This window comes from Fringilla coelebs (genome assembly GCF_963513975.1).
Source record: "Fringilla coelebs genome assembly, chromosome: 8".
NCBI lineage: Eukaryota > Metazoa > Chordata > Aves > Passeriformes > Fringillidae > Fringilla > Fringilla coelebs.
The window spans coordinates 31,139,842-31,162,109 of record NC_140066.1 but is presented as its reverse complement, the minus strand read 5'-3'; the positions used below and the strand labels follow the sequence as shown (position 1 = coordinate 31,162,109).

General features: G+C 37.5%; 1 protein-coding gene across 2 annotated transcripts; it reads left to right on the top strand.

The window, feature by feature from the left end:
• Positions 1-4,744: 4,744 nt before the first annotated feature.
• On the top strand, positions 4,745-21,134 carry FAM204A (family with sequence similarity 204 member A). Of its 2 annotated transcripts, none has more exons than XM_084209931.1 (8): positions 4,745-5,148; positions 5,265-5,577; positions 6,482-6,572; positions 7,101-7,134; positions 7,712-7,811; positions 9,523-9,612; positions 20,336-20,442; positions 20,785-21,134. In XM_084209931.1, the coding sequence occupies exons 2-8, from the start codon at positions 5,344-5,346 to the stop codon at positions 20,834-20,836; spliced, it is 708 nt and encodes a 235-aa protein (XP_084066057.1). In that variant the 5' UTR covers positions 4,745-5,148; positions 5,265-5,343; the 3' UTR covers positions 20,837-21,134. The 2 variants fall into 2 exon arrangements, with proteins under 2 accessions (XP_084066057.1, XP_084066056.1); XM_084209930.1 differs by having other exon boundaries at positions 7,709-7,811.
• The last annotated feature ends 1,134 nt before the right edge of the window (positions 21,135-22,268 follow it).

The following is a 22,268-nucleotide window of genomic DNA, read 5'->3' as shown; positions in this document are numbered from 1 at the left end:
TCTAATATCCTTGAAAAGTAGTTAAAATAGTGTTGTTTGTTTCACAAACTAGACCAAGGAGAGGTTAAGTACCATGCCCCAGCTCTATATCTGAGTGCCACATGAGCTGTAACACTCCCTATTGTACTTCTAAACATCCATTAATACACAAAGCAAAATTCTTTGAGAGGTTAAGAAAACTGCTTTCTGACTCCTTTTGTGTAAAAAGAGTCAGGTGCTACTCCATTTGGTGATATGGCAGAAGGGTATTTCTCTTCTATTACAGAGAAAGGCATCCAAGATCCCAACCCAGCATAAAGATTTTGTATTCATTACAACAAAATTGGGATTTATATATTTGGATCAATGAAATTTATCCAGTGCTAGGTGAAAACCCTCACATTGTCGTGAACTTCAGGTTCCATAAAACATATCCTCCACTAAAAATAATAAATGCAGCAGCAGAGGGGTCAGGTCAGAAAACACAGCAGTCCCAATGCCCCAAGGGAACCCCAAAGGGATGAAAAAATGCCGTGGCACAACAGAAGCGAACTTCACACCCTCACTGCCTGCCCTGGATGGGACCCAGTCGAGTCAGGCTGAGTTTGGTATGCATACGTCTCCAACTGCTCACTGATGCTTTTGCCTTCTGCAAAAAAATTATTCCAGAGAACCCAGATCATCAGCACCTTGAAGTGCTTACACTTTTTTGTCAGACCTACACTGTAAGATTAATTTGAGCAATTGTTATTTGTTCCTTGGCTTGACCCTCTGAAATCCAGTGCAGCCCTGGCGAGACTCTGTTGATGCTCTGGAGTCCAAATGGGCTCAAAACCTTCACAGTTTATGCTGACAACAGACAAGGGTGATGAGAACTCTTCCACCTGTGAGGTATAAAAGTTGAAAATACCTTGTCCATTCTTCACAGGGCTCCTGTGGCAAGAATGAAACCTGAGTACTAATCGTCCAAGCTTCAGTCTGGAATTTTGAACAGGTCTTACTTCCTCCTTGAATACCCACCGTGTGTTAGTGATGTAGAAATTCCTTTTTTAAAGAGTAGACAAAGCAACTTGTTCATGGGCTGCTGATGCTTAAAACCACAGACATTTCTTTCTGATTCTATGGTCAGAATTTTCATCAAAATGCAAACCTCAGAGGAGCAAGGACATTGTAAATGGTGCCATGAAAATATTCTCATTAAAGCTGAGGGCTTGATGCTACATTAATCAGTTATGTACTTCTCCATAATAAGAAAATTTAGAAACATCTGGGCAGACTTGCTTAGATCTTATATAGCACAGTATGTGAGAAAAAAAGCCATCTGTGAACCTTTTAACTGACTTTAAATGTTCATTTGACTATAACTATTTCAAAGGATTGATAAAAAGTATATTTTAAGTTAGCATCAAATTAAAAGTTTAGGAAAGAAAATTCAGAGGCTATTTTATTGTCTTTACATCTCTCTTTCAAATCATACTAATTTTCCTTTCCAACACTATTTTACTGTATTAAAATATAAGCATGCTAGAAAAATTTCTCATTATGTTAGCAAAAATGAATACAAGGTAGATAGTATACTAACACAATGACTGTAATCTGCTAATACAATAAGGCCTTCCTATTATGTTTAAAGAAGAATCCAGTTCTTGATCATTTTTACAGTTTGAAAACACTGCTTCAAAAGGATAGAATGGAAATATGGAATATTTCACTGCTTAAGAATAAGTTTCTTATGTCTTCATCTACTGCTAAAAAAACAGATAATAATGAAAAATTATGTTGGAGTAGATTTCATTTCTGCACTAGGAAATTGTGTATATTTTGTGGAAATAAGTATGTACAGGAGTATTTGTGATTAGCTAAACATGTTTTCAAACCTACATCCAAGGAACTAGTTTAGGCCTTCAGTGTGTTCTATAGCTGGCCTGAAAATGGATTGCACTGTGAGAACCTTCCATGGGGACCTGGCACACACACAGCCATCAGCTTTTCTAGGATCTGACAGCTCTCACCACTTCTGTGACTGGTACTCATGAAGAGAGTTTCAAAAAGAACCCAAAATACATCTGACAAAGTACACTATCAGAACTGGGACTCATGGCAGTGTCTGTAAACACCCCACAGCAGGTAAAGGAAGAGATAAAGATGGATAAAGGGAAAATTGCCTAGAACCTGAAAATCATAGAGCTCCTGGAAGATTCAAATTAAACTTGTTGTTACATTTAATTGCAGCAGTCCTTCCTTCTAAAGTTCAAGTAATTTTTAATAACAGCATCAGAAATATCTAAGCTGTAATTACTGTGGTGTGCCAGTTTGATGTTCCACAGGAATCTCAAAGGCATGACTCGTTTCATTCATGAGAGTCATTGCTTGGCAAGTCTCCAGGACAGGAATTCAAGTGAGAAAGGAAATTAGATCAGTTGACCAAAAGGAAATAAATCAGATTATTTGAATATTTGCTCAATGGGGAACAGAAAATTGCCATCAGAAAAAGTCGACACCGAGTCAAGTGTTGGCCACAATAGCAGCCCTCACAAATTTGATGTAGGGACATCAGGGCTGGTCACAAGGTTGGGCTGCCTTCTATTTTCTTCTGCAGATAAAAGGACTTCACACATTATTTCAACACAAAAACCCAGCAGTAAGTTGCAAATTCTGATAAGTAGCCAGCAAACTCTTTTGTAGTTTGATCAAGCACTTACTTTGTGAATACAAACACTTCTGGACTGATGAAAGTCCAGCAGGAGCTCTTACCACCATTTTTCCTATGGAAGAACCTGTGAGAAGTCAGAATTTTTTTGTGGAAGGACTGGAGATTACCCTCAAAATGTGGCTTTTAAAATGACAAGAACATTTAATTTGCAATTATAAAATTTAGTTAATGTGGATATTTGAGTACTTCATTTGTATGCACCACCAGCACCATTCTTGCTACAAATTGCTAAAAAAGGAGCATGATGTTTGGATACAAATTGTGTTGTGAAATTAAATTTGCCTTCTGAAAATGTATCCCTACCAAACATATAAATTTACAGGTCATAAAGATGTCACACACCTCTTAATTTTTTGAATGTGTTCAAATTGGGTCACATTAAGAAAATACCATGCAGCCTAATGGTCTAGCAACTCGCTAGAACAAATGGCAATGAATATCCAGTATCAATACAGTTATTAATTACCAGTTATCTGTGTACCAAATACAACCAATTATTCAATGTAAATAAAATAACTCTCTTAAAAATTGATTTCCCAGATGAGAGGAAAATCTAGTTAGCAAGCTGAGTGTGAAATTTACATGTAGTTCATGAAAAAGTGATTACTTACGGAATTAATTGATTTTAGAAATGAATCTGAGGATGTAAAATTATGGCATAAAAGGAAAACAATCTGAAGATCTGATTTATGTCCATGAGAAAGGCATTTAGTTTTCCCTTCCATGCACAGCCAATCCCAGAAGTTGGGATCAACCAAGAAATCCCTACTCACAGCCATATTCCCAATTATCCACCTTCATAACCCTTGCCCTTTTCTCATTCCCCTCTTGTTTGTCCACAACTGGGTCATGTTGTGGTTTGGCGTCAGCAATTCCTTTCTCAAAAGTCTCATTATCATATTGAGATAGAGTTTTCAACCAGTCAAACTGTCACTCAAAGGTACATCTTCTCACAGATTGTTTGGAAGATGAGAAACCTCCTGTCTTTCAGATGCATTCCAGTGCTGGTGATGTCAGCCTTGTCCCTTCATCTTTTCCTTGTGCCTCCCTTCCTGTTGCTCTTTCTATGCAAGATGTTCTTGCTGAATCACATTCAGGCTGCTCCTCAATACCTGCGTTGTCTGCCTCACCTAGGAAAGCTGAAAGGACAAAGTGGAACGAATCTTAGAGATAAACAATTCCTTTGCTCTGCACAGACTGCATTTTTTGTGGTTTTCTCTTTACCAAGGCACTACCGGGAATTTTGGAAGGGTTTTTCAATTCTTGAAGAGCATGTCCCTCATCATTCTGCCCCAGCATAAACATTTTGGTGTGGCTTACCCACAAGGTTTACTGTTGGAAGAGATGCCATATTTTTTTATAGCAGCAAGGATTGCTGTACAACTCGATGCTTGTCCTTCTTCTGAAAGAAGCTCAAGTCTGATGAGGAGCAGCTGAGGGAGTTGGGGGTGTTTAGTCTGGAGAAAAAGGGGCTCAAGGGGGACATTATCACTCTCGGAGACTCCCTGACAGGAGGCTGGAGCCACACTGGCATCGGGCTCTGCTCGCCGGGAAAAAGACATGGTGAGAGGAAACGGCCTTCAGTTGCATCAGTTGAGATTTAAGTTGGACATTAGGAGTAACTTTTTCACTGAAAGGGTGACAACATTGGAATGGGCTGCCCAGGGAGGTGATGGAGCACCGGCCATGGAGGTGGAAAGACTGCATGGAGCACCCGGTGTCATGGTCTGGTGGACACAGTGGCGCTGGGCCGTAAGTTGGACTCGGTGATCTGGGAGACCTTTTCCAACCTAAATGGTTGTGAGACTCTTACAAGACTCGGTGATGTGGGAGGCCTTTTCCAACCGAAATGGTTGTGAGACTCTGACAGCCCCTCGGCAGCACACGCCGCCCCGCCAGCCCCGCCGCGCTGCCCTCACAGCACCGCCCGCCATGGCCGCCCCGCCCCGCGACAACCGGGCCCCGCCCAGCCCCGCTGCCATGGCGACCGGCGCGCCCGCTGATTGGCTGCGCCGCCCCGCCCAATCCGCGCGCGAGGTGTTCCGGCGGTGCCAAGATGGCGGCCAGGTAAACACGGCCGCGGGCGGCGGCGCTGAGGGGGCTCTGCGGGGCTCCGGGGCACGGCGAGCGCCTGCTGCCTTCCCCCAGGCCGGCGTTGAGCCGCCTTTCTCTTCGCCTCGCTGCCTCCGCAGCTGGCTCCCCTCGCTTTCCCGGCCTGCCGCCTCCCCGCACCGGCTCTTCCTTGCCGGGGCCCGGGGAGGGGAGGTGGCTGTGCTGTCCCGGGAAGTTGCCCCTGTGGAGGCACGGGAGGCGTTTGCTGCAGTGTCGCCCTTAAACTGAAAGGAGCTGTAAGGAAACATAGGGGCATAGGGGCACAACTTTAATGGACAAGGAGTGGAGGAAAAGAAGAGTAGTCTCAGCCTCTGTAATCAAGTTATCTTCTTCTTTCTGAAATAGTAAGTATTAGGACCTTTATAATGTGCTTGTCTAAAACATGTAGTGATATTTATGTAGGAAAAGCAAAACTATGTCTGATAATGTGTTTTGCTGTTTCTGTTTCTCTCTTCTGCAGGTTTTTTTTGTGTTGGGATGGGTAACCTGGTGTCTTTGCAGTGACTTGAAATAAGTTTGGACTTTATATAAACTGGAAGATGTGGAGTGGGCTGTTACCTCCAGGACTGAATGAAAGCGATGTTGAGCTAAGTTCTGACGATGGAGACGAATCACCTGATTCCTGTTCAAAGCAAGATGCAAAAGAAGATCTTGAAAGAGTTCAAGGGACTGGACAGGAAAGTAATGCCAGCAGTGAACCTCTGGTACCAGTGACAGATGAAGAAGGTGAATCTCAAACGTGCCCTCCTGGAGTTTCTGTAAATATCTGGAATGTATGTATCCTTACAGGTCTCCAAATTGTACTCATATGGCAGATTTTTAGATTAAAATAATTCACTGTTGAATAGTCAATATACAAATCTGAAACTGGGTTAAATATGGTCTGAGTATACAAACCATAGATTGCTTAAAGCAAGGTGAACAGGAATTTAGGAAGGAAGTGATTAGGTGGTCGTTTGGTGGTGATTGAAAGTACAGCAAGTAGTTGTCATAACTATACAGGTGCATAAAACTTGTGTTCTCAGTGGTTTATGGGCTCTGAGCTGCTTGGTAGGTGTTTTCTGCATTGGTAAGGATTTACAGCTCAGTGTTTTGTACCTGGGGAGGGGAGGTGTACCTTGCTGCTTGCTGTAGGGGTTGATTGCAAGCATTCAGACTCAAGAGTTCCTTATAACCTCCTGATTCTGCAGTTGCATGTAAATACTGGGGAAAAAACCACAAAACGTAATAAAACAATGTGTTTTAGGCTTTGGATTCAAAATAAGAACTGGCAAAAAATAGTTGTTTTCTTTCACCCCTCAATCCTTGTAGGTAGCCTGCTGTGCAAGGACCATGCTGTCACTAATTTGTGGATTACAAATTACCAGCTAGGCAATAAAAATACATGGTATGGCTCAGGAGTGCACAACAAGCAAAAGTGTGTTCTGTGTCACATCCCATGGGAGAACTGTCAGATCTGAACAGCCCTGGGATGTAGGGAGGGCACAAAGTCAGAGAGAGGTGATGAAAGATCAACACCAATTCCAGTTTAACACCATCAGAGTCCCATGGTCTGGGTTTATAGGTTGGGAGGTAGTACATAACACAAGGCACTGTGGGTAATTATACATTTCTCTACATTTCTTAAAAATGGGGGGGAAATTTAAAATACTGACTTGGTTTTTCATAATCTTGTAGAAATTTGTGGAGCTTCAGAAGAAACACCGGGAAATGAAAATGCAGGTGAAAGAGGAAAACAGATGCCGAAAAAGAAAGCGCCGCCGAAAAGGTGTTTTTTTAATAATTGACAGAATTTATTTATTTCCAATCAAATTAGTATCAATACATGCTGTTTTGTGGGTATTTTGGGGTTTTGAGGTTTTCTTTCTTGTGTTTTTTTTTTTAATGAAGAATTGTATTCTAGCTGTTACCTAGGATTTTATTTTTCTGCTTGTATGCATCACTTTCAAGGTTGTAGCAAGGTTGTAGATAGATTGCTACATAGAATGCAAGTAATATATTTGTCCTCTTCTTTAAAAGGAGGCAGAACTTACTCAGTTAATACTCATTTGTAATGGTTAAGTGTATTTCAGCAGTTCTATAAAACTTACTTTTGCACATTCTGGTTAAAACTTCAGATATATGGCAGGAGTTTCTAACAGCTAAGTGGTTTAAATCCACATGATCATTGAGTAAAAATCCTTGTGTGTTGATCTTTCAAAGGAAATGTGACCAATTAGAGCTCTGTTAGCTTCATTGGATGCTGTGGGGTATCACTGTGTAATGCTGGATTTTTTTTCTTTTTTTTTTCCCTTAGCAAAAGAGAGAAAGACCGATGAAGTGGCTAAGAGGTATAACCAGGTCAATGGGATTACCTGAGGTCTGTTAGTAGCAGGCAAAACTTAATATGAGCCTGACCACATTCATAGCCAAAGCCTAGCTTTGAGCATTGTGTAAAATATCTTTTAAATTTGCTCAGTGTCTCTGTTGGGGAGGCTGAACTTGTACTGGTGATTGCTTGATGGGGTGTTATTGCTTGATTTTAAAAATCAACACAAATGTATCATTTAATGTAACTTTTAATAGACTTAATGTTCTTCCTACTTCCTTCATACAGTCTCCTGTTCTGCCTGCTCCTTCCCTTCTTTTTGCTCCTTGGCAGTGTTAGATTTATGGTTAGACTCGATCTTAAAAAACTTTTTCAGCCTAAATGGTTCTATGATTCTATCAGCTTGCTTTCAAGATTGTGAAATTACACTTACACAAAGGGGGAGCAATAATTAATTTCACTTTTTTAAAAAACTAAATGGGTAAAAATACCGTGTCTGCCAAGTGGAAGAGTTTATTTTAGCTTTGAAAAGGATATTAGAAGTTGTGGAAAGGGAAGTGGTTATTGTAATGACTTGTTTGTTTGTTTGTTTTTAGTAGTCAGCAGTTGGAAAATGAAGAGAAATGGAAAGAACTTACACAATACTTTGGAATCAATGATAGATTTGAATCACCTGTGGATAGCAGGGCTCCACAAAAGGTGACTGTTATTACAAGGGCAGTGTCAGCTTGTGTTTGGCAGTAAAAGAGCTTGTCCTTAACTGAGATAGGAAACTGAGGCTATTTGAGAGTAAAGGATGCAGTCACTCTGAGGAAAGATGGTTTTGTGAGCTTTTAAAATAAATGTCCTTGAATGGTTGCTGTGCTTTCTTTTAAAACGGTATCCAGGCTTGTTTCCTGTCTGGTTTTGTTTTTCCTGTTTTCCTGTTGTGAGAGACAAAATATTTCATGTGCATTGTTTGACTTCTTCTTTTGCTTTGCTTCATTGTATTTTAATTTTAAAATGTGTCGTATAAATTCTTCAATTGACACCAGGGGCTACAAGAATTAAAGGTGCAAACCTGCATGCATTCTGACTGGATTCACAATACTTTCTGTTCATAAATATTACTGTGTAACTAGTCATATCTAAAGTAGTTGGCACACACAATGGATAAGTTAAGAATCTCACTACATTGGGAGTTTTTGGTAGTGCTGTTGGCTCTATAATATTTCTTATAAAGGTCTCTGTAAGTTCTAGTGCATGAAATGTTCAGCTAGCTTATTTTATGATAATTTTTGTATTTTTCATTTTCTTAAAGTAAGCTTCTACATGCAGGTCATGAAGATTTGTTTGCTTGTTACTTTGGTGGCTATTTAGTTGTTATTGAGGTGGTCAGGATAGATCTGGAATGAGGCCTGAAGTGTTAAAATGCAGATGTTTCATTGTAATTTCAGGGATATTATCACTAGTGGAAGGTATGTCTCGCTATTTTCTGAAAAGGCATCTTAACAGAATTTGCCATCACTGCAACTTCCAATTCTGCTTTTTTTTTTTTTTCATCTACCACCGGAAATAACTCAAGTGCAGTGTTTGCAGATCACTGTTTCTCAAGAATTCCATTAGCTTTTTCCTTTTTATCTCTTAAAAAGTGTATGTTATGGAATTGTCATATGTGTTTTCTTTAGTTCACTAATATTTAAAATCAGTGAGGCTGTAAATTATCTTTTGTTATGAGTGAGGTTTTTTGTGACATTCTGAAGTCAGTGCTACCTGTCTTTCAGTACTCAGTACTCCATCAGAAATTTACAACTATAATTTCCAGGAAATAGTTACTTTTTATTGTTATGTTATTCATAAGTGTTGCCATGAAACAAGTTATGTTTACCTTTGAAAATAAGAAAACAACCTTTAAATCCTGAAGCTTTTTCATTGTTTTCCATAGGGCTGCTAGAATTTTTAATTTATTAGCACAGTGGAGTGGCTTTGTGCCAGAACTCTGGTTTTTGGGTAAAGATAAGATCTTAGAACTGTAACGATACAGTGGTAATTGCCATTCTTCATGTTACCTGACACATATATTTCACATTTTGTTTAGAAAGCTCCAGGGATGGAAGAGATAAGCCAGATCTTCAGATGAAATTTTATTGTGACAGGCATAAACTAGCCCGTGTAATTTTTTTAACCTATAGTATTATCCTGCACATAAGGTGGAACTAATGCAATGATTTGTGCTCAGGTGGCCTCTCAGTGAATTCTTAATTATACTGTCCATTACAATACACAGACAGAGTGATTTGTGGAATACAGAAATTACAGGTTTATGCAGTGTCTTAAAGAATTTTATGAAAGAAATATTTTTAGAAAGGAGGTACTCCCTTTAAATATATTCTTTTTGTTCTAAAGGCATTTCCTTTTTTTTTTTCCCTAGTCTGGCCTTGAACTGAGCATAGAGAAGTGTGTGGCTGAAGGTGACATTGCCAAGGCTGAGGAGCTGAGTGACAGATTAGCCATTCGTGAGGTAAGTGGGCTCTTAACAAAAACTATTTAGTTTTGCACATCAGGACTGAAAGTGTCACGAGTAGAATAGCATTGAAGGTTGTTTGCAGCATCTTTCCTGTTTCCTGAGCAGATTCAGTCAGTGATTGAAGGACTTTGCTGCTGATCTGGCAATGCTTGGACAGCTGTAGCTGTGTTTAAGAATTGAAAATACATCCATGAACTGTCCCAAGTACTTGCTTTAGAGCCTTGCTGCTCACTCCACAACTCGGAGGAGCTGGTATCTGGTCGTCTGTGTTGAACTTTTGTTTTTTCTCTATGTTGCAAGCTAGGAGGACAGGAGTAGGATGTTCCCCTTCATCTCAGTTCCCTGTGCCTCATAACTTTTTTTGCATTACCTCTCCCATAAGCTTAGGAAGCCTGAAGACAGGTAGAGATTTAGCAAGCCTAGACCAAATAAGGACATATGAACCCCAAGCTGTGTGCCAGTACTGGTTTTTCTGTGTATTTATGTGGTCAGGAGTTGATGACTGGAAGAATTTTGAAGAAGAATGGGAGTAGATGGTTGTCTCTCTGTACCACTGCTGTAGCCTTAGAATTGTGTTGGATATTTTTTTCTCCTTGTCATAATTGTTCAGTGTATAAATACATACCAAAGTCAATTGCAAAGTAACAGTTTTTTCAAGATGTTGTCTTGATAGTTGGTGTAGCTGAGAAATTTCATGAAAGCTGTCCTCTCTTTGCCACAAAAGTGGGAGAAAAAAAACCTGTATGTACAGGTCTTAGTGAATACTTAAAACTGGTGAGGAAACTATCAGATAGCTCTGGTAACTTCATCTAAGAAATTGTTCAATTTTTGCTCATAAAGTAGGTGGTAGCAGCTGAAGTCAAAATAGCTGAAGTCCACAGCAGCTGTTTTCCCCACTGCTAGTTGTGCATAGGGAAGAAAATGCAGAGTAAAAAATTAGGTTAATAAAATAGTTTAACAGTTTTGAAGCCAGGTAAGAAAAAAAAAAAAACAACAACTATTTCAGTGAGTGGAAAAGTGATCTTTTTAAAGTCATTTGAGTAGTATGATTTAAACTATAAATCTTCTAGATTTATACTAAAAAATAATTATATAATGTTTTCATTCCTTTATCTTGAATATTCTTCTATCTTCAGAGGTAATGGCAATTACAGAGGTAATGTCAATTTTCTGTCTGCTGTATATGCTTGCAAAATTCAAAGGTATTAGAAAAGGATTATGAAAGCAAAGACAAATTTTAGCTGCTTCTCATTCTCATACAAATATTTTAAATGTTTCTTAAATACAGTGTTTTAAACTAAGCTTTAATGTAAAATTGCAGATTTAAATCTGTTTAATGCAATGTATTACAATATTGTGATGCCTTTAAAAACAGCTTTTGAAGTGGGAAACGCAGTTCTTAAGGTTCTCTGAGGATAGGCAAAAGTAACTGTTCCTCAGTGAGTGTTCTTACAAAATCATTAAACTCCTCCATTTAGTCACTCAGGGCAGTTTCTAATGACTAGGCTCTTATCTGCCTTGTCACCAGTGATCACAAAACTTCAGTCTGCAAAGATAACAGCTATTGACAGTGGTAGGAATGCGCCCTGATGTTCCCTTTAAGTCTGACCAGCTTTTGACTGTTTTATTACCTTTCATGTGTACAACATGAAAAACACTTGCTGTTCTCCTTCACAAATGTCATTATCCCATCTCCTCTAAAGTGGTTGGAGTATTATAATCAATAAAACATACTGAGGTTCTAGTGCAAATTGTTTGACTATAAAAACAAATTAATGTAAGAAGTTTTAAGGTTTTGTAATATTTATGATAAACTGTTATCTGATTTTGGTAGCCATGGGATTATACAACATCTAGCATATCCCAGGTGCTCCAGCAGTGTATTATTATTTGTGGAACATTAGCTCCAAATTGTTGACTTTCAAATATTAGCATGTTGTAATTCTGAAAACAAAATGCTTGAAACATTATTAGTATTCACAGCCTTGACTTGGTTTTGGTTAAGTGGGTTTATCTGAACAAATAATATGTTGAAAGAAGGAAAACTCAAATGACTGGCTTGATCTCTCATGAGGAGTTCTGTCGAGGCAGAATCCATGTGAATTCACTGGGGTTCTCTGCTCTTGTAGAGATGTGCTCCATTGCTCACTGCAAGGTTCATTTTTCTTTGTGATTTTCAGAAGCTTTTTTTTAAGGGATCTTTTAAAATACTGGTTTTTTCCTAAGGAAATTCTTCTAACAGTGACTGTTTCAGTGAAGAGCTATAAAAAGAGGATTTGATTATGGAAGAGGCTGATTGAACAGTCATTGTTTTGTACACAAGTACACTTAATAAAATATTGCTTTTATGTTGTATTCATTCAATTGCTACTTTTCTTCTCTTAGCAGTTTACAGAAATGTCGATTTTAATATACAATGCCTCTAAGAAGTGAGTTAATTTTAAATTATGTGGCTATTTGTATCCCTCTAACTTCCAAATGCAGCCCAGCTCTGTGAGCAAGTCAGGCATGGAACTGCACTGTGGCTGTATTGAAGCACACCACTTCTGAAGTCTGGAGTAATAAGTGGATGAATTATTGTTCTTTTATCTCAACTGCATCTCTTTATGTATAGTTTTCATTTTTCTTGAGCGGTGTCACAGGGCTGGGGACAGACAGTGTATGAGAAACAGCTGTGTGGTGTTTGGGGTGCAGCCCCCCTTGCAGCCATGTGAGAAATGTTCAGTGGGTAGGTGTTCTTTTTGAAATCAGGTGTATGGGGTTTTAATCGGCACCATTTTCTTTTGCAAGAAGCAGTGACTGGAACCTGCTGATAAAGCTTTTGCTTTGAGGCACAGATCCCAGAGTTCTTACAGCCGTTTCCTGCCTTAATAAGTGAAACTAATTTTTGATGTATAACATTTATAAGCCTGTGAAACTGATAGGGCAGCTTCAGTATTTAGAAAAATGAAGCCAAAAATAAACAGATGATGAGTATAGACGGTAGAAACATGTCCTAAAAAGCAAAGGAATGTCAAAATGATGCTGTCAATATCCTGTCATTGTGACACAGTGAGAAAAGGTTTTTTAAAATCAGATTCATTTAAAATCAGTGATGACTTAGGCAATATGCATAATCTAGCAGCTGTCAGTGCATCGTGGAATTTTGTATTCTGAACACCTAAATGATACTGCTTTAAGGTTTTGGGTCTTCAGGTTTCCAGGTGGTACTTGTTGCAGGTTCTTTAAGGAAAATGCACTGCATTAAATGAGCCTTTGGGCAATATATTATTTGTTGTTTTCTTTGTTTTGACAAATACACACAAATGCTGATTTTAAAACAAAGCTTCTCAATCCAGGAGCATTCTTGGGGTGAGAATCAGAACTTGAACACCTCCTGCATGAGGCTGTATTTACTGGTGGCTGCATGGGTGGATTCATATGTAGCTTTTGGGACTGGCTGGTGTGTTCCCCCTTGTTTGTTGGCAGTTGCATTTCTATTATAAAAATGAACTGTATGTGTAACGCTGCTGAATTTTTTGTCGAATCTCTGGACGAGTGTTACCCCTTGTCTTACTGCTGTCAGTCATCAGGGTAGCAGATTTCTACCTGTGGCATCTTTGGCCACCCCCACAGCACATTCTCTTGTGGGGTGTTCTGCTTCCCTGAGAGGTCTGGTGATCCTGAAGTTCTTGATTTCATTATTTTCTACACAAGTGAAGATTTTTTTTCCTGAAAAAAATATGGGCATCTCTGCATTATGTGGTAGAGAAAAATTTAGGCCTTCAGTAACTCTGCTCCTCCAGCTTCTGGCTGGAGCACCTCAGTGCTGTGATGCAATTACAAGATCAACACTGCTTTAATAAATGTGTTGAGCAGCAAAATAATGCAGGAGGGTCATACTCCTTAATTCACCGTAGAGCTTCAAGCACAGTTAGACTAGTGAATTATTTCTTTAATACCTGCAATACAGTACTATTAGTATTAAAAAAATGAGCAGTTCATTGCAGTGTGCATGGTACAATATGCACAGTTAGTGTTTATTATTGTAATCCAGTTGCTGTCTTTGTTATCACATTCCAGAGCTTCCAGCATGGGCAGAGTCCTTCATGTTTTATAGTTGTGCTTTTCAGATGCAGCCTGGCATACCTAAAGCTGTTGTTGGAACATTTCATTTAAGGATGACTTATTTAACTTGAGTGATGCCAATAGAAATGTTAATGTAGGGGTTACTCAAAAAAATCTGAGCCTTTTAGAATGAAAATTATTAAGAGAATAAAGTTCATGTGAACACTTATCTGAGCTGAAATGACAAGATTTTTTTGGTGATGCCTTAGGGTAGGATAGCTGAGATGTAATAGTAACAGATACTTGGGATATGGAGCTGGTAACAGACACTTGGAATTATGTCAACTTCTTAATGCTTTATAAAAATTTTTCTGGAATTCTATCTTGAGATGTAATTAAATTGTTCCTACTGTGTTAGTGGGAATCCACCTAGATTTCTTTAAAGAATAAATGTTGATAAATTAGAGCACTTTGAGTGTGCATAGCTGGATGTGTTTATCCCTTTGAGTAAGGCTGGTATGTGCAGATATCTGCTAATTTCACTCTGCTGTAAATCAGTTTCAATCTGGAGTGATACTTGTAAAAATTATTTTCATAGGTTAACCAAAAAATCTTAAAAGATTCCCCACCACCACTCCTTACATATATTTTTTTTCTCCTAGAGAAAGAGGTTTTTTTCATAGTGTTTTTGTGCTCAAATCATGTTTGTATTCTACAAAATGCAGAATACAGATTTCTTATGGCTCTAATACTGTGAGAACTAATCTGACTAAAGTCCAAACTTTGCACTTATTGGTGGGGTTTTTTTGTGTGAGCTGCCTGGTAGGCAGGTGCCACATTGTCTAAGAACACATTAGCCTGAGGACTGTAACTTGAACACAATTGTATAATCTTGACCATATTAGACTTACCTGTCAAAAGTAACTTCTCAAATATTTTGTAATTTAGTGTGCTAAATTGCTGTAGCACTTGTCAGTCTCTAAATACCCCAGACTTTTTGACAGCACTTCCTGAGTGCCTGGCTTAGTGTCTTCTGGCATTTTGGGGAAAGACTTAAAAAGCTGCAATTTATGGGGACACTGGTATTTAATCCAACTTAAATGAAAGATCTACATTGTAATTGATGAAATTAATTGGCTATTCACTAGAATATCATCCTCATGTTACAGCAAGATCAGCCCTGCTGTTGTCTTTAAAATTTGATGCATCAGTTTTGACCATTTTCTCATGATCAAATTAGTATCTCCTGTCTGCAAGTAACCTCTAGTCATATAAATTAGAAAGGGAAGTACACAAGGCAGTTTGGTGGTTATAACTGCTGAGAATCATTCTGGAAACTGGTTTCCATGTGAGAATCTGGGTAGGAAATGGTTGGTTGTGATGACATTACTGTCAGAGATGGATAGGAGTTAGTACTTGATGCCATTCTGTTGGTAAAATAACATTTCTAAGTTCTGTGCAACATTCACAATTTCTTACAGTGTTTTTAGGTACCTGAAGTGGTGCAGTTTTATGTGGAGTGTAACAAAGCACAAATTAACTTGGAACTCTTGCTGTGGAAGAACTGTCCCCCCACCAAAAAAAAAAGAGAGGTTTTTTTATGTGTGAAGGATTTCCTTTCTTACCTTAGTGAAGGCGCTTCCAAGTACTGCTCTTCATTGAGGTGGTTTTCTTTTAACCTTTGGAACATGGCAGGGTTATCACCTAGAATTACATTCTTATGCTCCCTTAATTATGTATATCTTTTCCTTAACAAACCTTAAAAAAAGATTTCAGATGTTACAAGTCTAATTAAAGAGACAGACAAAGCACAGTTTATACTGTAGATTTTTTCTGCAGTTCAATTAATCAGCATGTTTTCTCTTTTAATTAAAACCATTTTAGTAAATTAAAGCCCACAGCAAAACACATATATAATTTGTTTGTAATTAGCTCTTAATTGGTGGTAGTTGAAGCTTAGCACCCTTGGTTTCTTTCTTCATGATTGCCATTTTATTAGCAGCCAGTCATTAATTAATCTTTTTTTCTAATTAGCTTATAAAACTGTTGATGGCACATTATTGTAAATGTGATTTTAAGTTCAAAGCTTGTTAATAAGCTTTCTTACTTAGAAGAACAGAGATAAAGAAATTGCTGAAAACAGTACTACAGTTCTTTTTTTAAAACTGCCTTTGTTATAAGGGGGCTCTGTAAAGCATCTAACAGCTTATGGTTAATTTTTTAATGCTGTGTTTTCTCGTGAATGGAGGAAGTTACTTGCATTTAAATGTTTAAGTCTAGCAAAGAGCTTAATATTAGAACAATTTTCTGTCCTTGCTCCATTACTGTGTCATCCAAATATAATGTGATGGTGTGATACACAGCATAAAAATACAACAAAGGTATTACAAAGTATTTTAAAGGGGAAGTTGAGCACATCATTGAAAGGGGACAATTTTCACTGCAAAATCCACTCGGTATTCTTGTTTGCTTTATATATTTTATATACGTCAGCAATGGATAACATTCCATAACATAAAAGGAGAAAATCATTGCTAGAGGCAAGCCTGAAATAACTAGATTCATATTTGATGAGAAACTGTAACACTATATTAAAAGGCTGTTTGGCTTCTCTGCTATGATCACAGGATATTTCAGGACCTGTTTGAATATAGATGTTTTGTTGGAGCTTTTGTAGGTTTAATATTTTGTATTTCATACCTCCGTATTTCTGGAGCAGTTCTTGATTCCGTTGTCTCGTACTTGTATCGCTCAGCGTTTACATTTTACAGTCCTATCTTAAAGGCAAGTCTTTGCTTTGTGATATTTAATGTTAAATGTCCTGATTTGCAAGGAAGTTTTCTGGAAGTTACAGTAGATTCTGTTGCAACTTAATAAAAATGTTTACTCTTCTGCCTGAACTTTACATTCTATTTCAACTTCAGCCATTTCTTTGCTTGTTTTAAAAGTGTTTTATGATGCTGTGCAAGAAACACTAGAAAGGGATAGCTGACAAGGAAAAAATTAAAAATTGGATAAAAAGTAAATGAATAATGTCATATTACTAAAAAGATGAGAGGCTAATTTGTGCCGACTTTTTGCTAATTTTGTTCAAGCCTCAAAATGAGGAGCTGTCACCCGTTCTGTGTAGCACTGATGACAGTGCCAATGATCCATGAAATAAGCTGCCGCTGGCTTTGTTCTGATAAGAATGAACAAATCTGCACAATGTACGGCTCCCAGAATCTCATTTTCATACTTGCATGCAGGCTAAAAGAAATAAGCTGTTTGCAGGCTTGATTAATCAGACATTTGAGGGTTTTTTGTCTCTTTGATCTCTTTCGTCTCCTAGGTAACTTGCTTGACATTAATGTTGAGCTTGAGTAAAGACAATCAGGAATTGTAGACCAAACTGATATAAAAATTAAAGACCTTAACACTTTAAGTACTCCAGTAATGGTTCCGCTTTACTTCAGAAAACATCTGTTTTCATTTAATTAAAGAACAAAAGAGAATGGCATAAATATTTTTCATAGAGACCTGTTATTCCATAAAAAGTTAAAGTATGATAATTGGTATTTTTAAATAAATGCCTTGAAAGTGTTCAAAAAGAAGCAAAGCTTCAGATATTTGTTACAAGGTAACAGTTTCAGATGAGTAGGAAATTTTCATTTATGCTGCATTAAACATCTAGAGTAAGATATTTGACATGATTATTGGTCAGCTTCAAAATGGAAAGGGCTTTGCCCTGTCGAAACTAAGTTGTTTTTTAAGTTTGTCTCAAAATACAAATATATATAGTGTTACAAGGATGAACCATTATATCAGCTTTACTACCCAGTATGATTTACACACTTTAAACCTGTAAAATTGAAAGGAATTTAAAAAAAAAATGTCGCAGTGCGTTTGCTTGAGGTTATGCAGACGCTTTTACAAATCTTCCAAGTGGCTGTAAAGATGAATGCCTCAAGGGTCTAGCCAGGGCCCTGCTTTTCCAACCAGCTAAAGCCCTTATCTTAAATCCAAGCAAAGTACCATTAATCTTTTTGAAAGACCTTTTATGGCTTTTAATATATCCCAAATTAGAACATTTTACACCCTTGGTTCCTGAAATATGGTGATAAAAAGCCTTTAGAGCTTAATTTTCCTTACTGCGTGCTCTGACCAATTTGCAGTTCTTTGTGATAATGTTTAGACACCTTAATTAAAATGCAGCAAAATATTGGATGTTCTATATGGAAAATGCTGATACTTTGACTACACAAGAAATTGTTGTATATATTTTTATTCATGCTTTCTTACTTCTTTTAAGATTGTATTTTATTGAGTTATCTGATGACCTGAAATGTTAGTATGGGTTTTTTTTTTTTAAATATAAAATCCATTGACCAAGCTTTTATGGATTTCTTATGGGGGGGGAGCAGGGAGTGAAGATGTGTGTCTGGGTTTGGGTGGGAGCAGAAGACATTTAATCTGACTAAAATGTTTGTGTGTGTGTGTATGCAACATTTGTTTTCATATCTTGAAAATTTGATTCTGTGTAGCCTAGAAATTATAACAATGCTGCAAAATATTTCTGCATTTACTTCCACATACACTGCAGAGGCTCTTATTATCCCATTTTTTCTGTACTTTTGAAAGATGGAAGAACTCATTCTGTCTTCCAGAAAAATGCAGATAAAAAGATTTTTCTGCAGCACTTGCTTAGAGCTCCCTTGTGTATATTTGTATGAGTGTAAGTGCTCAATAGGCCACTAGAATATATTTTAAGGAGATGCTGTTCTTCATCACACAGTAAAAGTTAATTTTCAAGTGTGTTAGGAGGTAAAATACCTCTAATAAAGGCATGGTTCTGCTGACTGACTTCAGCCATCAGATTGCTCTATTGTTTAAACTAATAATTCTGTTTCAATTTAAAAGTAAACATTTTTTGAATATTTTAGGTGAGTTTTCTTAAGCATTTTTATACTGCAATTATATTAAGGTTAATAGCTGCCCTTAAATATTAAGTGACAGTGCAAATAAAAGAATGTTATGTTTTAGTCTTTGACCTGAAATGTAGCAGTTCAGATGTTGGCATTGAATTACTGTTAATAAAAAACGTTAATGCTCAGGGGAAAATCACATAGATAATATAAAAGTTTTGAAGTAGCTGGCCACAGTATTTGATGCATGAAGATAATTCCAAAGGTACATATTTAGGACCTTATAACACATGCAAATAGTGGATGAGACATTTGTTCAGTTTTTCCTTTTCAAATATTATGTTTATGAAAATATATATTTTCCTTTCAAGCGGTTATGCTCAGCTCCTACGTGCTTGTGTTGGCAGCATTTAGAGCCCCAAACAAAGCACTAGCTGAGTTGTGCTTGCTGCCTTTCCTTAAAGGCTCCTTTCTTCATTCTTGAACCCTGAGAGGACCATAAGGTAGAAAAGCTTGTAGTGATACTGATTTGGGTTTTTTTTTTTGCTTTGTTAACAAAATTATTGCCTACCTATTGTGTGTTTGATGGATAGTTGTGGAAGATGTCTGAGTGCATCTACACCTGCAGATGTGTTCTAGAGTTCTCTCTCATCTTACCTGGGTAAAGCGTTCCTCAGAGTAAATATTTGTCTGCACAGATGCTGCAGATTATTCAAGTATATTACCATTAATAGAGGAACTTCAGCCGAGGTGTGAGAGAGTATTCTTCCCCTTGGGTCTCCCATTCTTTGATGCTCCCGTGACATTTTGGGGGACATTGAGAATATCCAGTTTGCTGGATATAACTGTTTGTTAATTTCAAGAGGTTTGGGTGTGGATTGAAGGAAAACCTTTTTGCCAACATCAGTTTGTAGCAATTTGGGGTAAATGAATTGCATGCTTGTCTTGGAGAATAGCAGTAACTTCTAAGAATGAATTCTTTCATAACTCATCATGTCAAGTCAAGGCAGCAACCGCAAAATATAACTACAAGTTATGAATGCTGATTAAGAGAAATAAACTGGTCATAGTTCACTGTATCTTCTCCTATCTTTTTTACTTTTCCCTGCCTTTCCCTCCTGTGCTTGACATTCACTAAAGTGAATTTAATTCTCACAGTCTGCATCAGTTTATGGACGTTTTTCATCTCCATGGAAAGCTGGGATATCACACCCTTGCAGTCTGAAAGCTTGTAATGTGGAGATAGACACTAAGGACGCTGTGTTATGTGTTTTTGGACAGACTGATTAAAACATGGCTGGTGGTTCTAGTGAAAAATGTGTAATGGTATCAGCTCTTCCTGTATAAAAATGTCTTTTTGGGTGTTTTTGACACTTGTAAGACGTGATTCTATTGTGTTGGCATAGCTGAGGTCACAGACTGGTCCTGATTATGTAGACTGTGTATTTGAATGTGTCTGTCTGTATAAAGCAAACAAGCAAAAGGATCCAGTGAGCTGTTGCCCTTTGCTTTTGCTTTTGGTTTTGAAAATGAAGGATTTGGTGAAAAGGATTACTTGCCCCAGGATCCTACAGCTTTGTGTTTCCTTCAAGAGACCTTCTTTTTTGTCCAGTTTTGTAGTGCATCATCAGCCTAATATTTGAAATATATTTTAGTATCTATTGACTTTTGAGAAACAATATCAGACCAAGTAATTTGTGAGGCTTAAATTTCATATGAGCCATTTGCATCTAATCAGTTTTCCTTTGTTCCTTTTCATGTCTTAGCTTGGTGTGAAAATTGCCAAAGCTGCCGCTTGCCGCAACTTTGTAAAAGCCAAGCAAGAAGCAGAGGCTGCCCAAGAAGCTCAAAAGAAAAAGAAGCTTGCTTGGGGGTAAGTCATTTGAGTATGGAATTAAACATTTGTGGCTTCATTGGCACTAAGTGTGTACAATAAAATCTCAGTTAAATGTTTTTTTTTAGTTGAAATAGGCTTGTGCTAATCTTATTTGTTTAGTTTAACCTCGTTGGGTTTTGGTGGGCCTTTTTAGGAGTATCAGACTTAAGTACAGAGGCTTTATCAGAAATAAAGTGGTGGTTGTATGGCTATATTTGTCTTCATGTCTTTATTACAGTATTAAAAAATAAGGTTTTTTTGTTGTTAAGAATAACATGGTTAAATACCTAAAACGCATACCCTCATCATTCCTAATGTAGGTTTTGTGCTCTGTTTCAGATTTGAAGCCAAGAAAAGATGGGAAACAAAAAGCAACATGGGATACATGTAGTCCATCCTGTTTTCCTTGGGAGTCGAAGACCTGTTGTTACTTGAAGAATTTTTGTGGGCAACTTATTAAATCTAAACAGAAAAGCCCCCAAAGCACAACACATCAAATGCCTAGTATTTATCTGAATGTTTTTAAACTGCACTGTCTTGTTTTATTCACTCTTATAAATAATATAACAAAAATACTATCTAAACATCAATACTGTGTTAAATTTTCCTCCTAGATATGAAACCTAAAGATAATACATTTCAGGATGAATTTGGAGTGTGGTAGAGAATTCTCTGAAGTTGAAATAAAATCCTTGGTCCAAATGTGTTTTGTGCTGTACTGCAATTATAATGTGTGGGTATGAGGAGAGGGCTATGTTTGCTTGTGGGGCTACACAGAATTAATACAGTAAGTACTTATTTTCTGCTTTTAAGTTGGAGGAAGACACTAAATAAAGAAGAGCAAACCCAACCTATCTTTTTTAAACCAAGGGCCTTAGTAAATATAAACCCCCCCCCCCCCAAAAAAATGGCCTGGAAAAAGTCCATAAATCCATCCTCCCTCTCCTGGAAGGATCTGGTACCACATTCTTCATAATATTTCAGATTCCCAGTTTTCTTTACTTCCTAAGAACACAGGTTTTAAAAGTCCCAGCTAAAAATATATAAATACATATCTTGGAAAAATATGTGAACTGTTATGTTGTACAATTAACTGCACCCAAGATACAAATGCAGATTTTACTCTTAAGTCAAATGTTTTACAGATCAATTAGGATTCAAATGTTTATGTTATAAGATTATAACAAGAATTGATGATAATGTTTCTTCAAAATTGTTCCCAGTGAAAAGTAAGTACACATTCAGAACTAATAACTTTTCTCCCTGAAGCTCTTGCATATATGTTTAGTCACCACAATGCCTGAATTGAATTGGTAATGTAAATGTCAGTTATTGTTAACCAAGATTAATATGTTTCAGGCCAAAGGTATGGTATTAGTGTAATGGTGATTTACTGTGGAAGTACTTGAGGCTAGAACAACTTGCCAACAAATAGCAATTTGAAGTTTTACAGCAGCAATTCGAAGAGTTCAGGTTTGCAGTCCAAGATGGAATAGTGCATTTTTGTTCATTAGCCCTCGGGATATTTGATTCTTTTTTTTTAGCATCATATTTCTTTCACACAGATGAGAGTTTGCAATATGGTAATCTGCAGTTAGCTGTAATTAGTTATGATGACAGAGTTGAATACAATTGCCAGGATTGTAAATTGGGGGCTAAACAGGTTTCTGCAGTATAACATCATAAATCTCACACTATGGTATACAAACTACATTGCTTTGCAAACTTTTGTGTGGAAGGAAGCAAGTGCTATCTCTAGTGAAGTGATTGTAAAGGCAAATTGCATGTTTGTATGTGTATACACACAGGTTACACCATGACCC

Coding starts and splice junctions, on each gene's coding strand:
- FAM204A (XM_084209930.1), top strand. CDS start 5,344: ATGTGGAGTGGGCTGTTACCTCCAGGACTGAATGAAAGCGATGTTGAG. Junction 7,812..9,522: donor ATAGCAGGGCTCCACAAAAG/GTGACTGTTATT, acceptor TTTTTTCCCTAG/TCTGGCCTTGAACTGAGCAT. Junction 9,613..20,335: donor ACAGATTAGCCATTCGTGAG/GTAAGTGGGCTC, acceptor TTCATGTCTTAG/CTTGGTGTGAAAATTGCCAA.